At 39.6% G+C, this 23,234-nt stretch overlaps 1 protein-coding gene across 2 annotated transcripts in view; it reads right to left on the bottom strand.

Annotated features, from left to right (window-relative positions):
* The window catches only part of DTNBP1 (dystrobrevin binding protein 1), a 65,826-nt gene extending 43,767 nt beyond the window's left edge, over positions 1–22,059 (bottom strand). The window contains exons 1-6 of one of the 2 annotated variants that reach the window (XM_054381822.1): positions 21,999–22,059; positions 18,392–18,442; positions 16,387–16,437; positions 15,580–15,640; positions 10,949–11,081; positions 2,116–2,248 (exon numbers count right to left, since the gene is read on the bottom strand). In XM_054381822.1, the coding sequence (XP_054237797.1) occupies positions 2,116–2,248; positions 10,949–11,081; positions 15,580–15,640; positions 16,387–16,437; positions 18,392–18,442; positions 21,999–22,054 (485 nt within the window). In that variant the 5' untranslated portion in view covers positions 22,055–22,059. The remainder of the gene's footprint in view (positions 1–2,115; positions 2,249–10,948; positions 11,082–15,579; positions 15,641–16,386; positions 16,438–18,391; positions 18,443–21,998) is intronic. The other variant, XM_054381823.1, reaches the window with a different exon arrangement.
* Positions 22,060–23,234: the final 1,175 nt, after the last annotated feature.

Raw genomic sequence — 23,234 nt, 5'->3', positions numbered from 1 at the left:
CTGCATTTTTCCTGTTTTGTCTAGATCTAACCAGATGTAATCAGCTTATAATTACGTTAAGTAGTTTCCTTAGCATTCTATTTATAAAACTGATTAGATGCTGCTAAGTGGAATATACAACAGTTGAACACTATTTTGATGTTGAAAACAGAGGTTAGTGGAAGGGTAGAGAGAGCAAGGGCAGCAGAAAGATTACTATATTTAAGGGGTACAAATCTTTCTATATGCACATTTTATGTTTGCGTGTTACTTGGTTAAGTAGCACATATTCAGAATGTTTTGTATTATTATATTAAATATTTAACTACTTAAGTCTCAACAACTGAATATTCAATCATATTGACTGCTGTTGACTCTTCCTGGAGAGAGGGAAAATGGAATTGCCCCGGTTTGGGAAAGAGAAAACCCAGACTGCAAGAAAATGACAAGATCACTGCTGAGGCACTGGCCTGAGGTTAAGCTAACTGAACAGGATGTGAAAAACTAATATGAGACATTGCTAGATGTGACAGATGACATAGTAAGATGCCGCCAAAAGCTACAGGTAGCACCATGAGGAATGGTTGGATTTGCCAACTAGTTAACAAGGAGTTACATGAGAAACAGCCAAACTTCACAGAAAACTGTAGGGGGACCTATAAGGTATTGGACTTAATGGGAGGTGGAACTTGCAATACCAGCAGCATTTGGTGACAGTATAGAAGGCCAAGATTCCCTAGATAATGGTATCAGAAATACCAAATTTGAATAGCAAAATTAAGACAAATAGGGGAAAAAATATTAGAGGTGGATTGTTTCTTTGGAAGAAGACTGGGATTAAAAATAAAATGCAATAAATAAAAAATAAAAAAGACCTACAAGGATGACAAAACAGAGGCAAGAAAGAAAAATGAATGTGCTATGCAATGTGACCAGTGCTGTCTGGCACAGTCCTGCCCTTGCTCATCATATCCTAATCAAGACCATAAGCCAAAACAGTTCTTCTGACCATACCGTGTGTCAAACTTGCTTCCATAATAAAAAGAAGTGAGGAGGGTACCAGGGTGCTTCCCCTGTCTAACAGGAGAACACCTTGTAAGACAGACCAAGTAACCTGGCTATCCCCATGCCAGTGTTGGCACCAGGGCTGTCAGCATTTACATCTATCCACCACTCCCTAATAGAGTCTGTCAGAAACTGTCTGACAAACTGCCTCAATTTAACTCTTCATGTCCTTATTTATATAATGGACTTAATATTTTTTTTTTCTCATCTCCTATAGTCAGTTATTTTGGGCACTTTAGTAACGAACCCAAGAAAGTCAACAGTTTAAATTACTCTCTTGCTATGTTATCTTTCAGGTAAAACATTAAGCTCAAGACTTGGAAGTTCTGACTTTCCACACAAACTGCTACAAGTTGAACTTTGATTCCAGTTAGTAATGCCCTGTTTTTCAAGTAACAGAATGCTAGGAGATTAACAGCTCATAGTATAGGAAAGAATAGAACTGAAAGGAGACAGAGGAAAATACAGTTCCTAACCTTACAGCTACATGGGGAAAAAACCCCACAAACCCAAATCAAACCAACCCCCCCCCCAACAAACAAAACACACCAAACAAAACAACTCCCCCCAAACAAAACACCCCCAAGACAACAAAACAAAAAACCCCAAACAAAACAAAACAAAAAACCCCAAACAAAACAAAACAAAAAACCCCAAACAAAACAAAACAAAAAACCCCAAACAAAACAAACCCCCCCCAAATAAAACAAAAAAAAATCCCCAAACACCCCCCTCCCCCAACAAACAAAAAACCCCCAACCAAACAAAAACAAATAACCAGGGGTGGGATTAAAAGAAAACAATTTATCAGTGCTTATCAACAATAGTCCTTGCTCCAACAAGCACAACTGCCCTTAAGAACAATGCAGTGATCATTTTCCAACACACACTCTTTGGTTATCACCAAGAGTTAGACTGACATTGAATAAATTATTACAAATGTGCAACTTCCTATCAAAGACTTGTTTCTTTAGAAGAATAAAAGAGGTTATATTATATACAGGAGACAAAATAATAGCAAAAGGCTTATATATGTGCTGATCTTGTATTTATAGCAATTATTATATTTACCTTTTTGTTTTCTTGTAGTTTTCCAGCTGTAATGTCTGCATACATTTGTATCTTTCCAACTCACACTGTTCACATAGGTCCTCAAGACACAATAGATGATTCTCCATTTCTTCGAAGTCTGCCTCTAGCTGGGCTACAAGAAATACTTACATGAATATCAAATTGTATCAATAGATGGACAACTTACCTGAACAGAAACAGGATTCATAAAGGTACATAATTAACACAGTGTACTGTAACAGTGTGAGAGCTAAAATCCCCCCCACTGACAATAACCAGGCTAGCTCAGTCTGGAAGTGAATGAAAGCTGTATTTACAAGCAAATCTACAATCCATGATGAAATGCAATGAATACATACAAATATACACTATTCACAACATTTACAAATATGTAAATTAACAGAAAAAGCACAACCAAGCTCCCTTTGCTTCCCCCAAGGGGCCTTTCCCCAAGGGGCCTCTCCCCCTGCCCCAGATCCCCCTAGCAGAAGGCAGAGTTAGGAAGCAGAGAGGCTGTTAGACTTCGCTCATCAAGTGTGTTATCTTCAGCCAGAAGAGAAGCAGCAGCCAGACAGCCCAAAGCCCAGCAAGCAAGCTGAGAACTCGACTCCGACTGCCCCAACTTTGTTTTTAGTAGTAGTTCTTAAACATTTCTATCTCTCCAAAGGAAGTGTTTGGAATAATCATTATTTTGCTTTCTAACACCCAATAGTGACTTATTTACATTCCTTCGCTTTCCCTGCTTGAACTTTGAGAAGAAAAATTAAAAAGACAGTTTTAAAACCATCACACAGTAAAAACTACACATACATAAATGGCCCAGAAAGACACACAAATCTCAGTCCACATCACATAGAAACAGTAACAGCAGAGCCACATTAAGGGTGGTCTCTATCAGGTTCCCTTTGTAGTAAGATGCCCCAGCACCTTGGTCTCATAGTTCTGGTCTATACTCCAGGAACAGAAGTAGCCAGAACGCAAAATCTAACTTTGCTTCTTGGACACACTGTCAGTTTAGACCTTCCTGCCTATAAAACAAATAGAATAAAGCTGTGCTGGCCAAGAAAAACATTAACCTTAATTATTCATATGAAGCAGGACTAAAGCATACCAGGACAACTTTAACTTTTACATGAACTCATGACAATACAAAAGAATACTCTGAAGGCAGACTCTTCACAGATATCTAGATTTAGCTATTTTACATATCCAGGCACTTTAAAACACGCAAAACTTCTTAATCTCCTCCTTAATGGTAATTGCTTAGAGTCTCAACTATGAAAAGCCCTGAGAAACCTGATCTTATCTCACAGCTCACTCTGTTTTGAGTAGAAATTTGGACTAGAGAACTCCTGAGGTCTTATCTGACCTGAAGTATCCCATGTGAATCTTCTATCAAAGGATCAGTCTCCCTGTGTGTGATTAATGCTGAACTCCAAGTGCCTCCACAGGATCCCAAAGCGGAAAACTCTTTTCCCAAAGACTGAGCTAGTCACCCTGGAATGGAGGTATGTGAATAAAGGATGATTATTTACCCTTTTGCCAGGACTTCTATACCATCAGGAAGGTAGATTGCAGGAGGAAGGATAGATCACATTTTTGCAAATAAAACAGCAAAGAATAGAATAGAGTTTGCAGGTCAGAGACATACACTAATCTGTGTATGAACCTGATTGCTGACACAAAGAACTACACAGATGATGGAATGAAGTAGCAGAAAACCTAAAGCAACTGAGTTTTCACAAATGTCTACGTTTCACCTTTGCCTGTAACAGAGAGAAGCAATCTTCATAAAGCAAGACAACTACTAATAAGTTCAAGGTATAAAAAAGTGATTTAATGTATTTTGGATGCTCAAAAGAAAGAAAAGCAATATGAAGGTATTAGTCAAATCTTTAATTCTGGTTTGGCCATTTACTTGAATCCTATCTTGGAGTATACCACATTTCAATTTTCTTAGCTATTACTCCATTAGAAATTGCTACCCTCATGGTCCCACTAAAAAAGCAAAAGTTAAGACCCTGTGAACAAATTTCCTAGCATGAATATTCATACATTCAGCTCCAGTTCATAAGATGGTTTTCTATTCCCCAACAAGTAAGGTACTGGTTCACAACAGGCAAAAAGGAAAATGTGAATCATAAAAATCAGCAAAGATTTCCTTCAATTATTCTTCTGTATACAGATCACCTGGGAAGGGTGGATGGTGGTGGTCGGGAAGGAAATTACAAAAAAAAAATGCAGCTGACAATGTGGAAACAAATTTGAGGGAAAAAAGGTTTTCAGTTCTACAGATTGTGATGTTCAACATGCACTGTTTACCACATACTCGATTTTCTCTCACATAATCCTGTTGTATTCAAAGAGCAATATCATGATTGCAATTACAACTCATGGTCCCTTTTTGCTTAAGAAACAGACTTTCCTGAGTACATTAAAATCCAAACGTCTATATTATGCTAACTTGAATTTCAGAATGATTGCTCACTTCTTAATTTGCAAAATTCACAAACAGTAGGATTCAAGATTATTTAGTAAGGTAGCTATCGACCACTGTTTTTTCCACTTAAAAACCACACCACCTGCTTTGCTGTACTTGCTATTGAAATAATATTAAAAGACAACAACAAAGAACAGGAAAACAAAAAGGACGAAGTGAATTCTAAAGGGAAACTGATTCCCAGAAGTAGCTCTTGAGCAGCCTCTAGTGGGAATTGCAGGAAACACTGTGCTTCTGCAGAACGATAATGAACACTTAAGAAATCTCCAAAAGACAACAATTCTACTTCACTGCCACACAGCTTTCAGAATTTTTCTTTCTGCAGTGAAAGCAGCTTCATAGCAACAGTACCTGTGAATCCACACCTCTCCTTCAATGAAAACACATGCATTGTACAACAAAAATTTCCAAACAAACCTACGTATTTAATCTATTTGAAACTTAAGCTATACTGCTACTTATATTCAAAGATAAATAAGCTCATGCTTAAAAAAAAGTATTAAAAAAACCCCAAGAAACCCAGAAATTAATTTTGAGTTTATAGTTCAGAGTGGTACCTAGAGTGAATTAGCCAATGTTCTAAAGAATATCTGCAAGACCAGTATTTCTTTTCCAGCCCTTCAAGAAATCCCACAACCAAGTGGTCAGGCAACAATCAGCATCTCACCCTGAAACAGCACTGCTGTAAAGAAGAAAAATATCTTTTCAATGTTTTTAGAAGGCTGGAAAGAAAAATCCATTCTATCTTCAGATTAATAATTTTCCTGTATAGTAATATACCACACTTGAGGGAAATAATAGTTTTTATTAGCTGAAAAAAGCACTTGCTCTTCAGATGACATCACACCAATTATATTAGTTAGGCCTGTATGTCTTACACTATTACAGATATAGCAACATGATTACCAGCTGTGGTGGGTTGAAATTACCTCCCAACTAATTTAGAGAACTACCCCAAAAATAAACCACCAGACTAGCTCAGTTTGGGATGGAAGCAAATGAAGCTATATTTACAAGCAAACTAAAATCTAGAAATATGAAATGCAACGAATATGTACAAAATATACAATATATGCACTATATATATATTTACAATTTATAAGCAAGACAAACTCGTCAGACCATTCACCTCCTCCCACACTCTCTCCCTCCTTCCTGTTACCTCACACAGTAGTCAAAACAGAGATACACCAACAGAGGAGAGAGAGAGTAGTTGCAAGCAGAAGTCACAGAAAAAAAGAGAACTGTTTATGCCACTACTCTATATCCCCATTAGCAATCCAATGAATTATATAGACCTTATCATTATTTTTCTCTTGTATCCAATGGTAATTTTTTTTTTAACTTTCAGTCTTTGCAGTCAGGAACTAGGCTAAAGTTCCCCCTTCAAACTCTAACACCAGCTTTACTTCTTAATTTTTAAAAGCATTTTAATAATTGATAAAACAAAAGCTTTCAACACTTTTATCATCTCTCCCTGGGTTAAACTCAACCCATTCTAGTTGCTTATTCACATAGAGAGCAACTCCACCACTTTGCCTTGTTAGTCTGTCCTTCCTGAAAAGTATATAGTCGCCCATATCCGCATTCCAGTCATGGGAGCTGTCCCACCACATCTCTGTAATTGCAACAAGATCATAACCCTGCGACTACACCAAGATTTCTAGTTCATCCTGATGATTTCCCATGCTTCTTGCGTCAGTATACAGACACTTCAGAGACTTATCAGAGGAGTATCTGTTACCATTGTGGGTGTTGCATAATCCACTATCCCCTACAGCCCGTGGGTTAGCAGTGGAGCTGGTACCCTGCATCACAACTGTCCCAGGAGTGTCCTCATTGAGGCTTGTTCTTCCCTCTTCCCCCTTCGAAATTAGTTTAAAGACCTATCAATCAGCCCTGCCAGTTCTTGTCCCAGGATTCTTTTTCTATAGTTTTTTCTAAAGTCAGCAGGCCTGAAGTCTTGTAGAGTAGCCCATGATCAATAAACCCAAAATGCTGCCACTGACACCAGTCCCACAGCCAGGCATTAATCTGATGGATTTTCATGTTTTTTCCGTCATTAGGCATAGCTAATGGGGGAACAGAAGCAAATACTACTTGTGCTCCTGACCCCTTAACCATTTGTTCCAGGGCTCTGAAGTCCTTCTTCACTGAAGAGACTGTTCCAGTGCTCTGGCACCTTCAAAGTAAAGACGTTTTTCCTTATATTTAGGTGATTATGTTTAGCTTTTTTTTTTCAAGAACTATCAATTGTTAGGTGTTAACAAAAAAAGAAATTGTTATTTAAGTAACCAAACAAAATTCAGAAGTCCAAGTTCAAATGTCAGGTCTTGTGAAAAATATTCATTAAAACTACTAGTATCTAAATCCTGACACAAGCCACAATTAATAAATAGATAATGACTTCGCCTCCTCAAAGACACTCATGTATTGCCCAAAGAGCCAAGTCTATGGGCTGTTATTTGCTGAATTTTTTCCTCCTAAAAGTACTGGTTTAGAGGCTGTCTACAAACTGATTAAGTAAACTAAATTCTATAATCTCAGAATATAAGATGTTGTTGAAGGTATATTGCATTATCCAAAATGGAACAATCTTTGTAATTTTTAATCAAGAAATTAAAGAATAACTATACATCACTAAGAGAAAATACTTCTTTTTACTGCAAAATGAGTACCCAAAATACAGATTATTAAATTCTTAAGGTAGTTCAAATGTTACCAAACTCAAAATATCGTAATGAAAAGGATAACCTTGTAAATCTTGTAATGAAAAAGATATGATAATCACTGTGACCTTCTACTTTGCAATTTTTGCATTTCCTTAATGTCTGAAGACCCACTAAAATTACTTTAGTCCCACTTCTCAAAGGGTACATTGCTTTCTTTTTTCTTCATTTTTGCAACATACTTGTGCTTCTCTGAACAAACTGGACTGAATTTTACAAAGCTAGAAAATGGCAACTTTCATACTTGATGCACAATCTGAAACTAAGGCATGTCTTTCTGCTCAAGATATAAAAAAGGATACTTCCCTTTGGCAGTGCAGAAAGCTTATTTCCCTATGGATTTACACACTCATCTCACACACACATAGAAAAAAACACACACAAAAAACCCAAACCAAACACCATAAATTAAAGGTTAGGAAACAATGACTCTTATCTCTGTTAATAAAAGCTTTATTGTCTTCCAGTCTGATTTTCTTCCCAGTCTCACTAGTCTAAACATTTTCACCCTACATTGAACATTTCACCTAGGTTCATGATCAGCCTTTCTAAAACCAGTTTCAAGTTGATGGTTAACACTAGATGTTTAAAAAACCCCAGTGAACATTGGATTCAGATCAAGGTTTGTGCACACTGATTTGCTGAAATCAAAGCAAATACTTGAGAAAATTGTTCCTTCTCAAACGTGAAACATATTTCATACTGAGACAAGTATGTCAGTTATTGACAAGCACATATTTTCTGTGTCTCAAAAACTGGCCCAAATGATGACTCAAATTCTGGACTTGGACAGGGAAATAACTGTCCTTTTCACTTTCACACAGAGTAATTTTTTCTTCAATATTTTCAACTGTAGTTATGAGTTATTGTGTAATAAATTCAAAGACACAGGACTCTTAACATGGGGGTGACTGATAACGTGAATACCTAAGTTAAAGAACTATTTCTACGAGTACTACTAGAAATGTGTCTTGTAATACGCAATAAAAGCTGAAGAATCGGTACATGACTCATACCAACTTTAAGTAGGTTGCTAAAAGGGCTCAAAGGGCTCATGAAGAGCATCTGAGGAAGCTGAGGTTGTTCAGTTTGGAGAAGAGGCAGCTGAGAGGACACCTCATCGCTCTCTACAACTACCTGAAGGGAAGCTGGAGTGACAAGAGGGCCAGCCTCTTCTTGGTGTCAATCAACACAACTAGAAGAAACGGTTTCAAGCTGCCCCAGGAGAGGTTCAGGCTTGATATTAGGAAGTATTTCTTCACAGAGAGGGTTAATGAACATTGGAATGGTCTGCCAAGGGCAGTGGTGGAGTCACCATCCCTGGAGGTGTTTAAGCAGTGTGTGGACCTCGCACTTAGAGACAGGGTTTAGTGTTGACCCTTCAGCGCTGGGTCAAGGGTTGGACTGATGATCTTGAAGGTCTCTTCAAACTTGATGTTTTCTGTGATTTTTGCTATCTCAAATTGCTTTTATCAAAAGCAGCCAGGGTTCCCTATCTACTTTCAAAATAAAAATCATTACTATATTTATCAGAAATTTATCATGTCACAACACAGAACTATTACTCTTCCAAAATGATGATTAACCAAATTTCACCTTGGACACACAACCCAGGACACAGCAGTTCAGAATTCTATTTTTACCCTGTTGGTTTTTTTCCTCTCTTTTTTTTTTCTTCCAGAATGTTTCACTTATCTTTAAAATTCACAGCCACAGTATTAATCATCTATAAGTTTACATTCATAAAAAGCAGATAGCTCAGAGTTCTAAAAACAGTGAGCAGAATATTACAGCAATTTCTGCTAAATCTCTTCCAGAAATTTTGATGTTGAATTTGGTACAAATCATACCTCTCTCTTCAAACAAACCCTGTAAAACTTATCAGAAGAAAAAAATTTTCAAAAAACCTCAGCGTGGTTACAAGTAACTAATAAAAACCTTTAGGTGAATTACTTGAAATTTGACATAATGTCAGGCTAGAAGATTTGATTCAAATCTCACTACCTTAGCAATAAGCTTAACAATCCATTAGTTTAGCCACACAGACTGCTTAACACTTTCTTAAATCCTGCTTGTACAGAATTTAAAATATTTAAATATTTAATATTTAAAAAATATTCTAGAAACAGTGAGACTTCTCCAAGTAATTCTACAATCAGGGTGAGATTAATTCTGCTTCATAAAACTGTAATGTTAGGAATGGGAAGGCAACTCCAGTTCATCGGCATTCATAGCATTCAGTTATGAGCCACAAAGACAATTCCAATAGGTGCTATTATGTTGTTTATCTCTGGGCTACCAGTGGACTGCATCATTTTGTTCATGATGATATTAAAATCAGTATTAAAATACATCATTATTTGAATTGACATTTCCTCCAAAAATAACAGAGCTTTTCAAAAAGCCAACATTAAATGGTTATCACACATGATAAACCCCTACTAAATAAGGTGGTGTAAGAAAATTGTAATATTCCTCGGTTCAGAAAGAAATAGCCAAGATATTACCAGCCTACCCAGGAACAAAAGCCTATTTGTGCATATCCACTGAGCACAGAAGAATGAGAAATTAGCCTTTGAACACAGAAAAGAACCCTTGTCCTCCTGTCAGATGCCAGCACACAAATCCAGCCAACCCCACAAAAAAAAGCTGCAATTACATGAAGAATTTCTGCTTACTTTCAAGTTGGAAAACGGTAGGCAAAGTCCCTGGAGAAACTGACTACTAAAAATCCATGAACATGCAGCATTTTTTCAAAACTTTAATTTGATGCAACTTGAACAGATTTTCATGGAGGCAGCAAGAGGCCTACTGTTGACAGAAAGGGTTCCTACTTGCCAAAAGCTGTGTCCCCACTTTGATGCTCAGTAACGCTAACAGCATTTAAGACACTGAGGCCAGAATAAGTTTTCCCAATATAATTTTCAACTGGAAATCAACAGTTTTGTACAAGAGGTTTCCAGAAGTAGTGCACTAAAGGGTTCGTCGTTTCATCTTTTTTAAATTAAATGAACAGGTTATATTTGGTAAAGTTCTAAAAACCAGAACCCATGTAGCAAACATGAGGTATTTGGTAACCTTAACATGTAGCATTGCTAACTTCATCCAGTATGGTAGCACTTCAGAGTAGAGCTTAACCTTGTACACTATCAAACCATGGAAGCTAGCTTTGTTACCAACATTACGCTCAGCAAAATTTCCACCCTGAAATTGTCTCAAGCCAAGTCAATTTCTTGCTCTTCCCCCCCAATCAAACAATGATTTAAAACAAATTATTATATAAAATCACATAGACTCAAAGTGAAAGAGCTACATGGATGAGTGTTTACACTATTCATCAGCCTTTAGGAATTCAAAGACTTCAAGAATAATTTTCAACTGTTCAAGCCAAAATACACAGTTCCCATACCATTACTTACACACAGTATTTTAATTGCTAGGAAAGCAACTGCTACCAATTTTTCTCTTTTACAAAACCAGTTTATTAAGAACCATTATAATAGAAAAGATGTGTTTGGGAAGCGAAACCGAGTATCTCAAAAGCTGAACTTCAGTGTATTCCTCTGTACTGACATGAATACTTATTGTATCTAAAAGTCCTTACCTAGGTTTGCCATGAGGGATTCCAGATCTGCTAAAAACCCAGGTATTTGCTGGAGCTGATCTTGCAGTTCCACCAGACTGTTCCTTTTCTTCTCCCAATGGGCAGAGAGCATCACAACTTCACTATCCACCAGCTGAAACAAACAGTTTCTTTACTTTACTTGCGAATTTATGAAACTATTTAGAAGCATCTCAATTAATTTTTAGAATTTCCACATCTGCAAGTATAAGGTCAACAGAGCAACCTTATAGCAATTTAACTTCTGTATTTCTCAAGTAAACATACAACATGATCAAGAAAGTCCTTATATTATGAAATACTTAAAATACATTGATCAAAACAGTATAAAAAGTTATTTATCAATATGCTAATCAATGTAAGAAATGTTTTATAGTTATATTGCTTAAAAATTTATTGGTATAGCTCAGTGCCTATGAAAACCAGAAAGACCAGGAGATCACAGGTGACAAATTATATTACACGTTCTTCCTCTTGCACACAACTCAATTCATGGCTGTACCAGCATTCTGGGTTCCTTTGTTTTTGCAGAATTTAGTTGCAGAAATGAAAGAAGTCTAAGCAATGGGCAAAGGAAATTCTCAAAGATTTAAAATTTTAGCCATTTCAGGTAGGTTTTTTTTTTAGAAGAATGACAATGTCACCCATTTCTAAATTCCTCCAGGTACCCATCCCTGTCGAAAAGCTATCCTATTGCACCAGACAAGGTCAGGAAACTTATTCCAAAGCCTAGTATGTAATGAAACACTTCAGATGACCAATATTCTTAATATAACTAAAGCCAAGACTGTTTTTAAGAACAAGATATGGAATTTATATCAGCTAAACAGTAAACAAAAAAATACCCAGCACCATGAGATGTTGGCATACCAGAAAGGCATTTCAGCCCAGAGATACTATAATTTTAGCTGCATTCAATTAATCTAAAATCAGCACTTTTAGAACAATTTTGTAGATGGAATGGTAGTTAGCATCTATAATCTAACATGGTAAGGCTGTAGGAAGCAATTAAAGCTTGATATTTCCATCTTCCTTTCTCTACTCAACATTTATAAATCAGGCAGCTGGAGTAGTTCATCGGCTACTGGCCAATACCTGAAAAAGGATACCGAACAAGTGGACCTTTAGGTCTGGTATAGTACAGTTAATCTTCTGTGCCTACACAATTCTTATCCTATTGAACCCTGTATTCCCTGGTTTTGTAGAAGAAAAACAAGAAACCACAAGCAATACGTATTTTGGATTCTCCCAAAAGTAAGTATCTGGATTTTGCAGATGTTTCAAAGACTTTTTGGAAGATTTTTGTTTTAATTTTCCCAAGCAGTTATAATATTAAGAAACTCGCAGCTCATGGCTTGGATGGGTGGACACTTTGCTGGGTTGAAAACCGGCTGGATGGCAGAGTCCAAAGAGTTGTGATGAACAGAGTTAAATCCAGTTGGTGGCTGGTCACATGCAGAGTTCCCCCAAGGCTCAGTTTTGAGACCAGTCTTGTATAATATCTTTACCATAGATCTCAATACGGGAAGTGAGTGCACCTTCAGTAAGTTTGCAGTTAACACTGAACTGTATGGGAGTGTTGATCTGCTTAAACACAGGGAATTGCGCCCCTGTACTCAGCACTGCTGTGGCAGTTTAGGCTGGGTGCCCCCTGCCACTGCTACATGGGATACACCTCTGGTGTCCCAGGTGCCCACCCAATAGGGGTGGACACAGGAAACAGCGTATTTCTACCCATAAATCCTGTGCCCTATAAATCCATCTGCAGAGTCATATTCGTTCTCTTTCCTCCCTCTCTGCACCCGTCGGAGATGCTCTCTCTTACCGGGTAACGGTGGGGGGGTATCTCAGGCCCCTTAGGCCTGACTAGGCCTAATGCCAGGAGGAGAATGGAGGGGGGGCAGTCTCAGACCTGGCCAGTCTGAGACTTGCCTAGCAGTGGGAAGGGGGAAGAAAGAGCCCTGAGGGTTTATACCCTCAGGTGGGAAAAGGGAGGATTGGGAAGCCTCTGGGAATTATGTAAGAGATTCTGTATGCTTTAGGATGTTCTTTGCCACTATGCTTTGTAGTTTTCTGTAGTTTCACCAATTGCTTTTCCATTTAAACTTTCCATCACTCTCCAATCCATTTGTGTGTGTCATTCTTTTGTCCCTTTCAGGGCAAGAGACGTTCTGTCTGGCCTCAAACCAGCACAACTGCTTAGGTCACACTTCAAATACTGTGTTCAGTTTTGGGCACTTCACTACAAAGAGGACAGTGAGGTGATGGAACATGCCCAGAGAAGGGCAATGAAGCTGGTGAAGACTTATGAGGAGCAGCTGAGGGAACTGGGATTCTGTCTGGAGAAAAGAAGGCTGAAGGGGACCTTATTGCTTTCTACAACTCCCTGAAAGGAAGTTGTAGTGAAGTGGGTGTTGGTTTCTTCTCCGTAGTATCAAGTGATAGAATGAGAGGAAACAGCCTCAAATTGCAACAGGGGAGGTTTATTCTGCACATTTGGAAAAAAATTCTTTACTGAATGAGTGGTCAGGCATTGTAATAGGCTGCACAGGGAGGTGGTGGACTCATTGTCTCTGGAAGTGCTCAAAAAAAAATGCATAGATGTAGCTTTTGAGACATGATTTAATGAAGACAGTGGGTTTAGGTCAATGGTTGGACTAAATGATTTTAGAGGTATTTTCCAATCCAAACAACTCTATGCTTCTATAAAGCCTCCTAAGGAAACCAGAAGACCCATGAAGGATGCAGGTGGTCAAAGTGAAGGTTTCAACCTGAAGAGAGAACTCCACAGCCCAGTCCTGTTCTGCATTGTAACCATGCAGCTTATCATCTCTGGCAAGTCTAATATGGAGCTTCTGAACAGCAGAGCAATGCATTGATAGCAGTTACTGGAAGTTTTCTTTCCCTTCATTCCAGAAATAAACCACACAACTTGTCACTACTTCCAATGCAGTAAAAGTCAAGACAATTAGAGAAAGCATAGAAACTTCTGGATTTTCTCAGCCATACAAGTCAAATCTTGCCATTTCCTGTCCACCAGGAGATGTCAGCAAACAGAGACGATCCAACAACCCTAGCCTGATACTAACCACCAATAGGCTTCAACTCCAAATAGCAAGGATGCTTGCCCCCACTCTGCTTTTGAAGAGCTGCAGGAGTAAGTAGTGAAAGTAGTGATTGCAACTGTCTGAACGAAAGACAGAAGACAACAAATTCTAGGTGTCAACGTATCAGTTGAAAAGTACTTTAAAAGCACTAAGAAATTTTCCCAGGCGATGTTGAAGTATCAGAAAGCAGACAGAGAAATGGACTTCAGATAATTCTTGTCAGATGATATTTTGTGAGAACTGATCACAGAGAACTTCTATTTTTACAGTATCTATATTTAATACTCTAAGAATATTAATTGTAGGCTGAGTACCATCAAATCTGTAAGAGCTGTGATAAACAAGAGGAACTGGACATTCTGACTCATTCCATCAGCTGCCTGTCAAACATTGTCTTAAAACCACAGTAGAAATAAAAAAACCCACAACAGTGCAACTTGGCAATTTTTTCCCAAGCAGCAATACAGACCATTACTTTTTCATTATCCTGGTTGCACTGGTTTCAGCTGGGATGGAGTTTATTTTCTTCATAGCAATTTGTGGGAAAATAAAGCAAGACTGGTGGCAAAGAGGATAATAAACACACTTAAATGACTTCTAGCTGGGAGGGTTAAAGAACATGTATCATATTGTTTCGTTTTGTGCATCTGATAAGTACATAGGTGTTTAGATAACAGGCCCATGATGAACTTAGGCACTTTAATAAATATATTTGAGATTCTTGCCCTGCTGTAGGAAAGATCAAAGTACCATGGAAAACTACACCTGAAAAAAATACAGGTGAAAGAGGAGGTTAAAAAGCTTTTCCGCTCTTTAGCACTGAACAAGCTCAACAGTGCCTGCATCCTCACTTGTGTGCCTCAGGCTGGGTGCTGCTGCAGAGATCCTCTGGTTCATGAGGTAATGACAATACATTTATTCTTTGCATTTCATGCATGCTTTTGTGGTTTTTCCGTGTCTTGCCTGTCAGCTCACATACAGCCCATACGGTGCTGTGGTTTGGATTTCTAACAAAAACATCATGTTGGTAACACACCAATGTTTTGGATATTGCTGAACAATGATTGTACAGCAACAGGGCTTTCTCTCTTCCCCATCAAGTAGGGTGGGAATGGGGAAGAAGTTTGTGAGGGGACACAGCCAAAACAGTAAACCATTGGCCAGAGGGATATTTCACACCATGTAACATCATGCTAAGCAATAAAAACTAAGGGCTTGACCTTCCAAGGAAACCACTGCTCTTGGGACTGGCTGGGCATTGTGTCTGCTTGTGGGATGTTGAGAGATTTCCTTTTCCACCACTTGTTTTCCCACTGTCCTTCAATTATTAAATTGTCTTTTTCTTGAACCACGAGTTTTTTCACTTCTGTTCTTCCTGAGATGGAATGAACAAGGCTGTGTGGGTGCCTACCTAGTAGTGAGGGTTAACCCAGTACTAAACATTTATGTTAAAGTTATTTGCACATTTGAAAATATTCCAAGAGTGGCATTGTTATGTTTTCTCACCTCTCCGGCTTTTGCACAATCTTTGGCTCCTTTGTGAAGGGTGGCCCAAGCATCTTCGTATCTGAGAAGAAAAATAAATTACTATTCTTAGTGTGTTCCCCTGAAAAGGGAAGAGGATTTCACAGATACCCATATATTTATTTATATTTACAGAGACTACCGGAAACAACAGTTAAAAAAAGCTGTAGAGTTCTGATATTTACTGTTCTACCAAGACGAGTATGTAGTAAGAAATAGTATTTCAATGATTCATGTTTTTTAAACCTACTAGCTCACATTAAGAGCTAAATGGACCCAGCAATATTTCTAAGACTAGACATAAAAGCCTTAAGCACTACTGGAAACAAGGTTTCATTAAGAAAATGAAAACAATTAACAAGATTGTAATCACACATCCCCACCCAAAAAACAGTGAATAGTTTTGTTGGAGGTTTGATGTTGGTTTTTTTTTTAAGATAGAATACAAAGGAAATTTATCATGCAAATAGCGTCTGTTGCTTAGCTAAAAAAAAAAAGTGATTAAATACACATAGAATATACTTTCTTTTTGTGGCAATGACAGACAGTGCCTCAGTGCTGATCTCCTGCATCCCGTGCATTAGGCCATAAAGTAATCCTTTCCACCAGAGGTTGCCTCATTAACATGACAGCACTTGAGGATTGGGCAAGTTTTAAACACATTTTTTAGTGACCTTTCCCACCCTGCTAATTATTAACACCATAATTTTCTTCTCATTGTCATAATGTAATCAAATTACTTCTGAAATTGTAGGAATCAGACATTAACAAAGAAATAGGAAGTCATACCTGCTCAGTAATTCCAATCCAGCAGAAAACTCTGGCAAACCCTGAAAAGTTCTACAAAACAAATTGTAAATATACAAAAGTTAAGGAATAGAATGCTATTACAAAAAAAAAAAAAAAAAAGTGTGCCCATACATCCATGCTTGACAATATGCTGAACACAGAAATATTCCCTACTGTTCACTTTCACAATTATTTTGTCAATTTTGGTTTAAAAATGCCTTTCACAATGTATCTTATAAGATTATTCCAAAAATAGGATTAGGATTTTTTTCCCCCTTGTTATTTTACGGTAGCCCATTTTTATCCCTTTTTGACAACATCCATTAAAACCAACTTTAATGAGATATGGTTAACAAACACACAGGATGAACATCGCTTTAACTCAGACCAGTGGACAAAACCACTCTGAAAATAAGACTGCTATGTGACTTCTTTACATATATCAGTAAAGATACTGCGTTTAATATATTCTACATAAAAAAATGCTTAGCCTGTTTAATGCTCTGATGATCTACCAGGGGCATATACATTTTCATTAATAACACCTTGAAATAGAAAAGCAGCTTATGGTAAGTTAAAATTAACAGCAGCACATAAATTCAGCACTTTTAAGGACATATTACATGAAAATTGCAGCGCTATCCAAGACTTGTCTGTTGGAAGATTACTTCAAACTGCTTTGCACTGTTACCGAAACAAATTTGAATGGAAAAAACAAATACCATAAAAGAAATTATTTTTCGTTAAATCGAAGAAAAAGTGATAGAATTGGTGAGGTAGGAAAGGACCTCAGGTGGTCAGTAGTGTAACCTCCTGTTCCAAGTAGGATCTGCTATGGGATCAAACCAGCTTGTTCACAGCTTTGTTGATTTGCAATTCGGAAGCCTCTAAGGACAGAAACTTCACAAGCTCCGTGAGCAACCTGTTCCACTGCTTGACTGTCCTCACATGGAATATGCTTTTCTTTTTAGCCTTTTTCTCTCTGAGTAATTCATTTCAGCCTATGTCTGTTGTCTCCGAGTCCCCAGGTTGTTGTTAAGTCTCTGCAAAGTCATCTGTTCTCCAGGATGAACAAGTCCCAGTGTCTAAGTGAGCTCTAGCTTTCCTAAGCCAATTCCTGCTTGGCAAAAGTTACAAAGAGGGTATCAAGAAATTACTCCTGACTGCATCCTGCTGTGTTGTACTTTCAGTATATGTCAAGGAAGTTAAAGACCCTCACAAGAATGGGGGTTAAATGATACAGAGAATTCCTTAAGTTGTTTAGGATGACATCACCCACTCCTTGATGAAATGGTAGTTATAAACTTCCATCTCATCACCACCTCTACTGGCCTCTCCTCCTGACTCACAAGGCCTTGGTCAACCTTAAAATCAAAGTAATCTATGCTTGTCCCACAGCTCTATCAGCAAAGCAGAAGACACTGGCATTTCCTTATTTGTAATGATCCAATTGGTTTGTCTAGTGCTTTTCTCAAAAGGTGATGGATATTTTCAGTGCACCAGATAAACCAAAATGTTATGGACTGGAAACATACACAGAAATCAGCTGCCTAAAACAGTTTTATTTAAACTGAATAAATTGAAACAGATAATTGAAGTTCTCCATTATACATATAGTTTCCATAATAAAAAGGCACACATTTCTATTCTTACACTAATAAACTGAATCACTATTTCAGTACATGAGATTCACAGGGATCGTACACAATCCCATTTCAATGTACTGCAATAAAGTACTACAATAACGCTGAATATTCACATAATCTAAATAGTCACTTATAAATTGGTTCATCACCATCAGAAATCACTTAGGCCTATCAATGACAGTTCTGCTAAGCAAAGTATTTCCTCAATATCAGGGTTAAGCTTGTCAGTTGTCAAGACTGTTCTGTAAAATTATATGCACATGTTCCTGTAACTGGCTTATACACATGAGCCACTTCCAAACTCTTCTTCAACAAGAGCATCCCAGATCAATGCTACAAACTAAGACATTGAGAAGTACCTCTGTCTGCTTTTTTTTGCTTCTCTTGATTTGTCACCCAAAGTCTTCAACCTATAAATCAAAAGACAAAACTGTCAGACATGTCCAACAAAAACCAGGTAACTTGTATGAACACATAGTTGTTAATTCCAGTCTATTAGTTAATTTTGTTTCGGCTTATTCACAAATCAAAATTCACTTCATTTTGTGAAGACTGTCACATGAAATTTCCACCAACACTGCTTCTAAATTACCAGATTTTTCTACAAGTGGATAAAGCAATTGGGTATGAAAAGTTTAACGGGACCTACATATCCAAGACATCCAGCTCTTGATGCTCTTTCCTCAGCATACAGGTATTAAACATCTGCACAGAAATAGCCAATCCAAGCCTGAAGAACACCCCTTACAAGAAGGCATACAAGCCAAGGAAAAGTATGACAGTCACATAAACACAAAACTTCAGTAAGAACAACTTTTCTTGTGCCAGCTATCACAACCTCCAACAGCAGCACTACTGCATGCTGTTACTGACTGTATCTGAGGCTTGTTTCACCTATGCCCTATGCATTCCTGTGTGGACTACCATAAGTGATCCTGTTCTGGCAGGGGATTTGGACCCGATGATCTCTTGAGGTCCCTTCCAACCTCTGATATACTACGACACTGTGGTGTCTTGCTCCTAAAAACAAGAAACAAAACAACTCAACCCAAACCCCTAAGCAACACACCACCACACAACTGTTTTCCACTCTTTACTCTTTTTCAGTCAAATCATCTATGCTGGTTGAGTTGGCAGAGCAAAGTGAGAACCAAAACTTCCTGCTATTCTCTGGCCACTAAGATGATGGATGCCCTCATCCTCTATGTCCTTTGGAGTTTGAACTGTTCAGGAAAGAAACAGTAAACACAGGTATGAGCAGGATGGAAATGAGTTATGAGCAACAAAGTTATCCTCCAGACATGACATAGAGATAATCCTGAGTGACCCAGTGACAGAGAAACACCCTTAATATAAATCTAGTCAGGTTGCTTCTAGACTGAGCCAAATCACTTCCCCAGTCTTGAGCAGTACCAATTTTCAGGCACTCAAAGAAACCTCAAAGCTCTACAGCAAATGTGAAAAGTCGTGCTATGGCAGATCTCTACTCCATGCTAGAACTCTTCGTAACAGTGAAGCCAAGTAGCAACCACCACAGCACACTGAGGAAGAACACTGCTGCAGAAAGCTCTGTAATTTGCCCTCTCTCATGCTCCCCAGTCTGTGACAGCAGCTCTCCTCTGCATACAGGTACTGAAGGGGACACTGTTCCGGCTACCAGTTTTCTTACTAGAGTATCTATCAAGTAATCAGAAGAAATGTTTAAAGAGTTTATCACTAGACAATACTGGCTTCCTTTCAGCAGTGAGCTCTGTACAAAGTAGAGGTACTGTGAGCCACATCCCTCAAGCTGTCAGAAGCACACAAATAACTGCCTGAACAGAGACAAACATGGCTCACTGCTTTGTTTTTTTCTGTTTTGTTTGGTTGGTCTGGGGGGTTGTTTGGTTGGGTTTTGGGGGGTGTTTTTTGTTTGGTTTTGTTGTTGGTTTGGGTTTTTTTGGTTGTTGGTTTTATTATTTTTTTCCCTCCTCTCAGAAAAGGTTGTTTGCAGGTAAATGAGTCAAAATCTAGTAAAATACATAGGAAGTAGGTAGCAGACAACTGAACAGGAAAAACAAGCTCATTTCTTTGTACACAAAAATGACCAATAACTCTAAACTGCTCTTTAGTCTACACAACCCCAGATTTTATCAGTTTCAGCTGTACGTAAACATTCTCTTATTCTTTTAGAAGTAATAATCTTTCCTTAGAAGCCCTGGAAAAACTTTTCCCTTACAATGGTTCACAAAATACAGCTGTTTCACTTTAGAAGCATTCATGTAGTTAACAAGTCAGCTACAAAAGGTCCGGCATTCTAGACAGCAAAAATACTTTCTCTGGATTTTGGGCTGAAGTAAAATTGTACCTATTACCACTTTGGTGGGATAAGGAACAGAGTAATCCAGAAGGACATGGCATTCAGGCTGCATTGTCTAGGATGGAAAGAGGGCAAAAAAGGGAAAGTCATGTTCTGGCCTGACTCCATGAGGAAATTACCCTGATGGTCTCCACAGCCTCTGCTACTATAGCTCTGAAATATAGGTTCTCAGTGGCAACAAATATTACAGCACACATGAAAACACTTTTAAAGATGGGACTTTCCAGGAAGGGCATATTACTAGAGCTGTTAAAACACAAATGATGGAAATGATGGAATCAGAGGCTGTTCTCAAAACAGAGCAAAACATTGCAATACAAGGAAGAAAACTGGAGACTACACAGACACATGACGACTCCACTGCAGCAATACATGGAAACACAGGCTTAAATGACCTTTCAGTTGTCCTTTCATCGTGAAAAAAAATCTTTTTTTCAAAGGAAGCTTACACTGTACTCGAGACAGCAAACCCTGTGAGAAGTTCTAAAAATAACAAAACAGAAAGGGAGACAGCAATAAAGCAATGCCCTCGTGTTCTTAAGACATATCAACAGTCAATTGCTTTTTGTTGAGATAGATAACATTGTTAATTGCTATCTTATTCTGCCAATTGCTCCAGACCATTGCTCCATACACTGCTGCAAATATGCTATTTGTTTTAAGGTTCTGGAGTACACAGACATCCATCACTATATATGAATTTACTATAAGGGTACTAATAAGGCTGCCTCAACATTGCTGAAGGCCATGTAGTTTTAAAAAGTAATTGATTACAACACGATGCTCTCCTGTGACTCATTATGAACTAACAGTTTTGCAGCACAGGCATGACCTTGTTCTCCAGCTATGCACTGACTTCCAGTAATGCTCCTTTGGATCACCTGCTTGTCCTCAAAATAGGACAGACACAGAGCCTATCTAAAACCTTGTAAGTCAATGTCAGAGGACCATCTTTCTACTTTCTTCAATGTAAGCAAGAGACTGCTCCTTCTATTTATCCTGTGCTTCTTTTCCCAAGCGAGAGCAACTCATCTTGCAAGGAAAGAAAACCTTTTCATCTGCCGAACAAGACTCAGCGATGCTCTTTAAGCAATTACGTTAATCCATAAACCCCTGAAGGTCATCTACTTCATAAAATATTCATGCACATTAATTGAGCCCATTCACATCTCCCTCACTTTGTCAAAGCAGCGGCCTCTCTGCCTTTCCCCTGACCGCCAGCAAACGCCAAGGCACGGCACCACCACCCCCCCGCCCGCCAACTCCCGACTGCAGCTGCAAGCTACCACACAGCTGCCAGGGCTCGCTAAGCCCGCCAGCAGCCGCCCGGCTACGGCGGGACGGGTGCATTCGCCCACGGACCCCCTGCTAGGACCGCGGAGGAGGACACCCCCACCAGGCTCCCACCACGAGAGGGAAGAACCCCAAACAGGGACCCCGCCTCCTCACCCTCCGCCCGCTCGCAGCTCAGTCCCCGCCTCCCTCCCTCCCCCCCCCCCTTCCAGTACCCGGTCACCTGCTTCCCCTCCCGCCTGCGGGTCACGGTCACTCTCCCGCTTCCTCCCCGCTTCCCGCTCCTGCCGGACCAGGCCCGGTGTGCTACCCACCCGGCAGTGAAGTCTTGCTGGACGCTCAACAACCGCTCACGCAGCGTCTCCAACATCGTCTCGCCCTTCCTCAGCGGCAGAGGCCAGCGCCGGACGGCAAGGGATGAGAGGGGCGGGGTGGGGCGGGCATCGGCTCCCTCCTCCTGCCTCAGCCCGGTGGTGGTGCCAATCACCGCCCTCGCGCCCAGCGGAAGGCCCGCCTTCTGTTTTCCGCTGAGAGCCTCCCGCCGGGCGGGCGCGAGTCTCCTCACAAAGTTAAGGGCGCTGAAGAGTGGCTGAGGGGAATTGGAGTAAAATGGCATCAGTATTGTGTTTCCAGTGAGAGTAACGCAGGGCAGAACTGGGTGTAAAGCCCAGGCTGGTTCAAGGATAGTTCTGACCGCCAGCACGTGCGGACAAGAAGCATGTGCGTTCCTGAAGGTAGAGCTAGAGACTTTTTAAAGACTAGTAAGCCTCTTGGGGGTGGGAGAGCACTGGAGCAGGCTGCCCTGTGAGGTTGTGGAGTCTGTGTCGCTGGAGACATTCGAAACCCACCTAAATGCGTTTCTGTATGATTTACTCTAGGTGATCCTGCTCTACCATGCAGGCTAGACTAGATCACACACAATCACAGAATCAACTAGCTTGGAAGAGACCTCCAAGATCAAGTCCAGCCGATCACCCAACCCTAACTAATCAACATGACCATGGCACTAAATGCCTCATCCATTCTTTTCCTAAACACCTCCAGGGATGTTGACCCCACCACCTCCTTGGGCAGCCCATTCCGATAAGCAATCACTCTTTCTGTGAAGAACTTCTTTCTAAGATCAAGCCTAAACTTCCCCCTGCACAGCTTGAGAGTGTGTCCTCTTGTTCTGTTGCTGGTTGTGGCCAATGTGTAGAACCTGGCACTTAGACATGATAAATCTCATGCCGTTAGGCTCTGGTCATTAAGCAGCCTGTTGTGGTTCCCCCGCAGAGCCCTTCTACCCTCTAACAGATCAACACCTGCTCCCAACTTGGTGTCATCAGCAAACTTACTGATGAGGGACTCAATCCCCTTGTCCAGATCATCAGTAAAGATATTGAACAGGATGGGGCCCAACACTGATCCCTGGGGGACACCACTAGTGACTGGCCGCCATCTAGAAGTGGCACCATTCACCACCACTCTCTGGGCCTGGCCCTCTAGACAGTTCCTAACCCATGATGACCTTCAGAAGTCTGCGCTGCCACCACGCTGTGTGATTCTTT

The sequence above is a fragment of the Indicator indicator genome, chromosome 6 (genome assembly GCF_027791375.1).
Source record: "Indicator indicator isolate 239-I01 chromosome 6, UM_Iind_1.1, whole genome shotgun sequence".
Taxonomy (NCBI): Eukaryota; Metazoa; Chordata; class Aves; order Piciformes; family Indicatoridae; genus Indicator; species Indicator indicator.
Note: the sequence above shows the minus strand (reverse complement) of the source record. Positions and strands in the feature narration are given on the sequence as shown.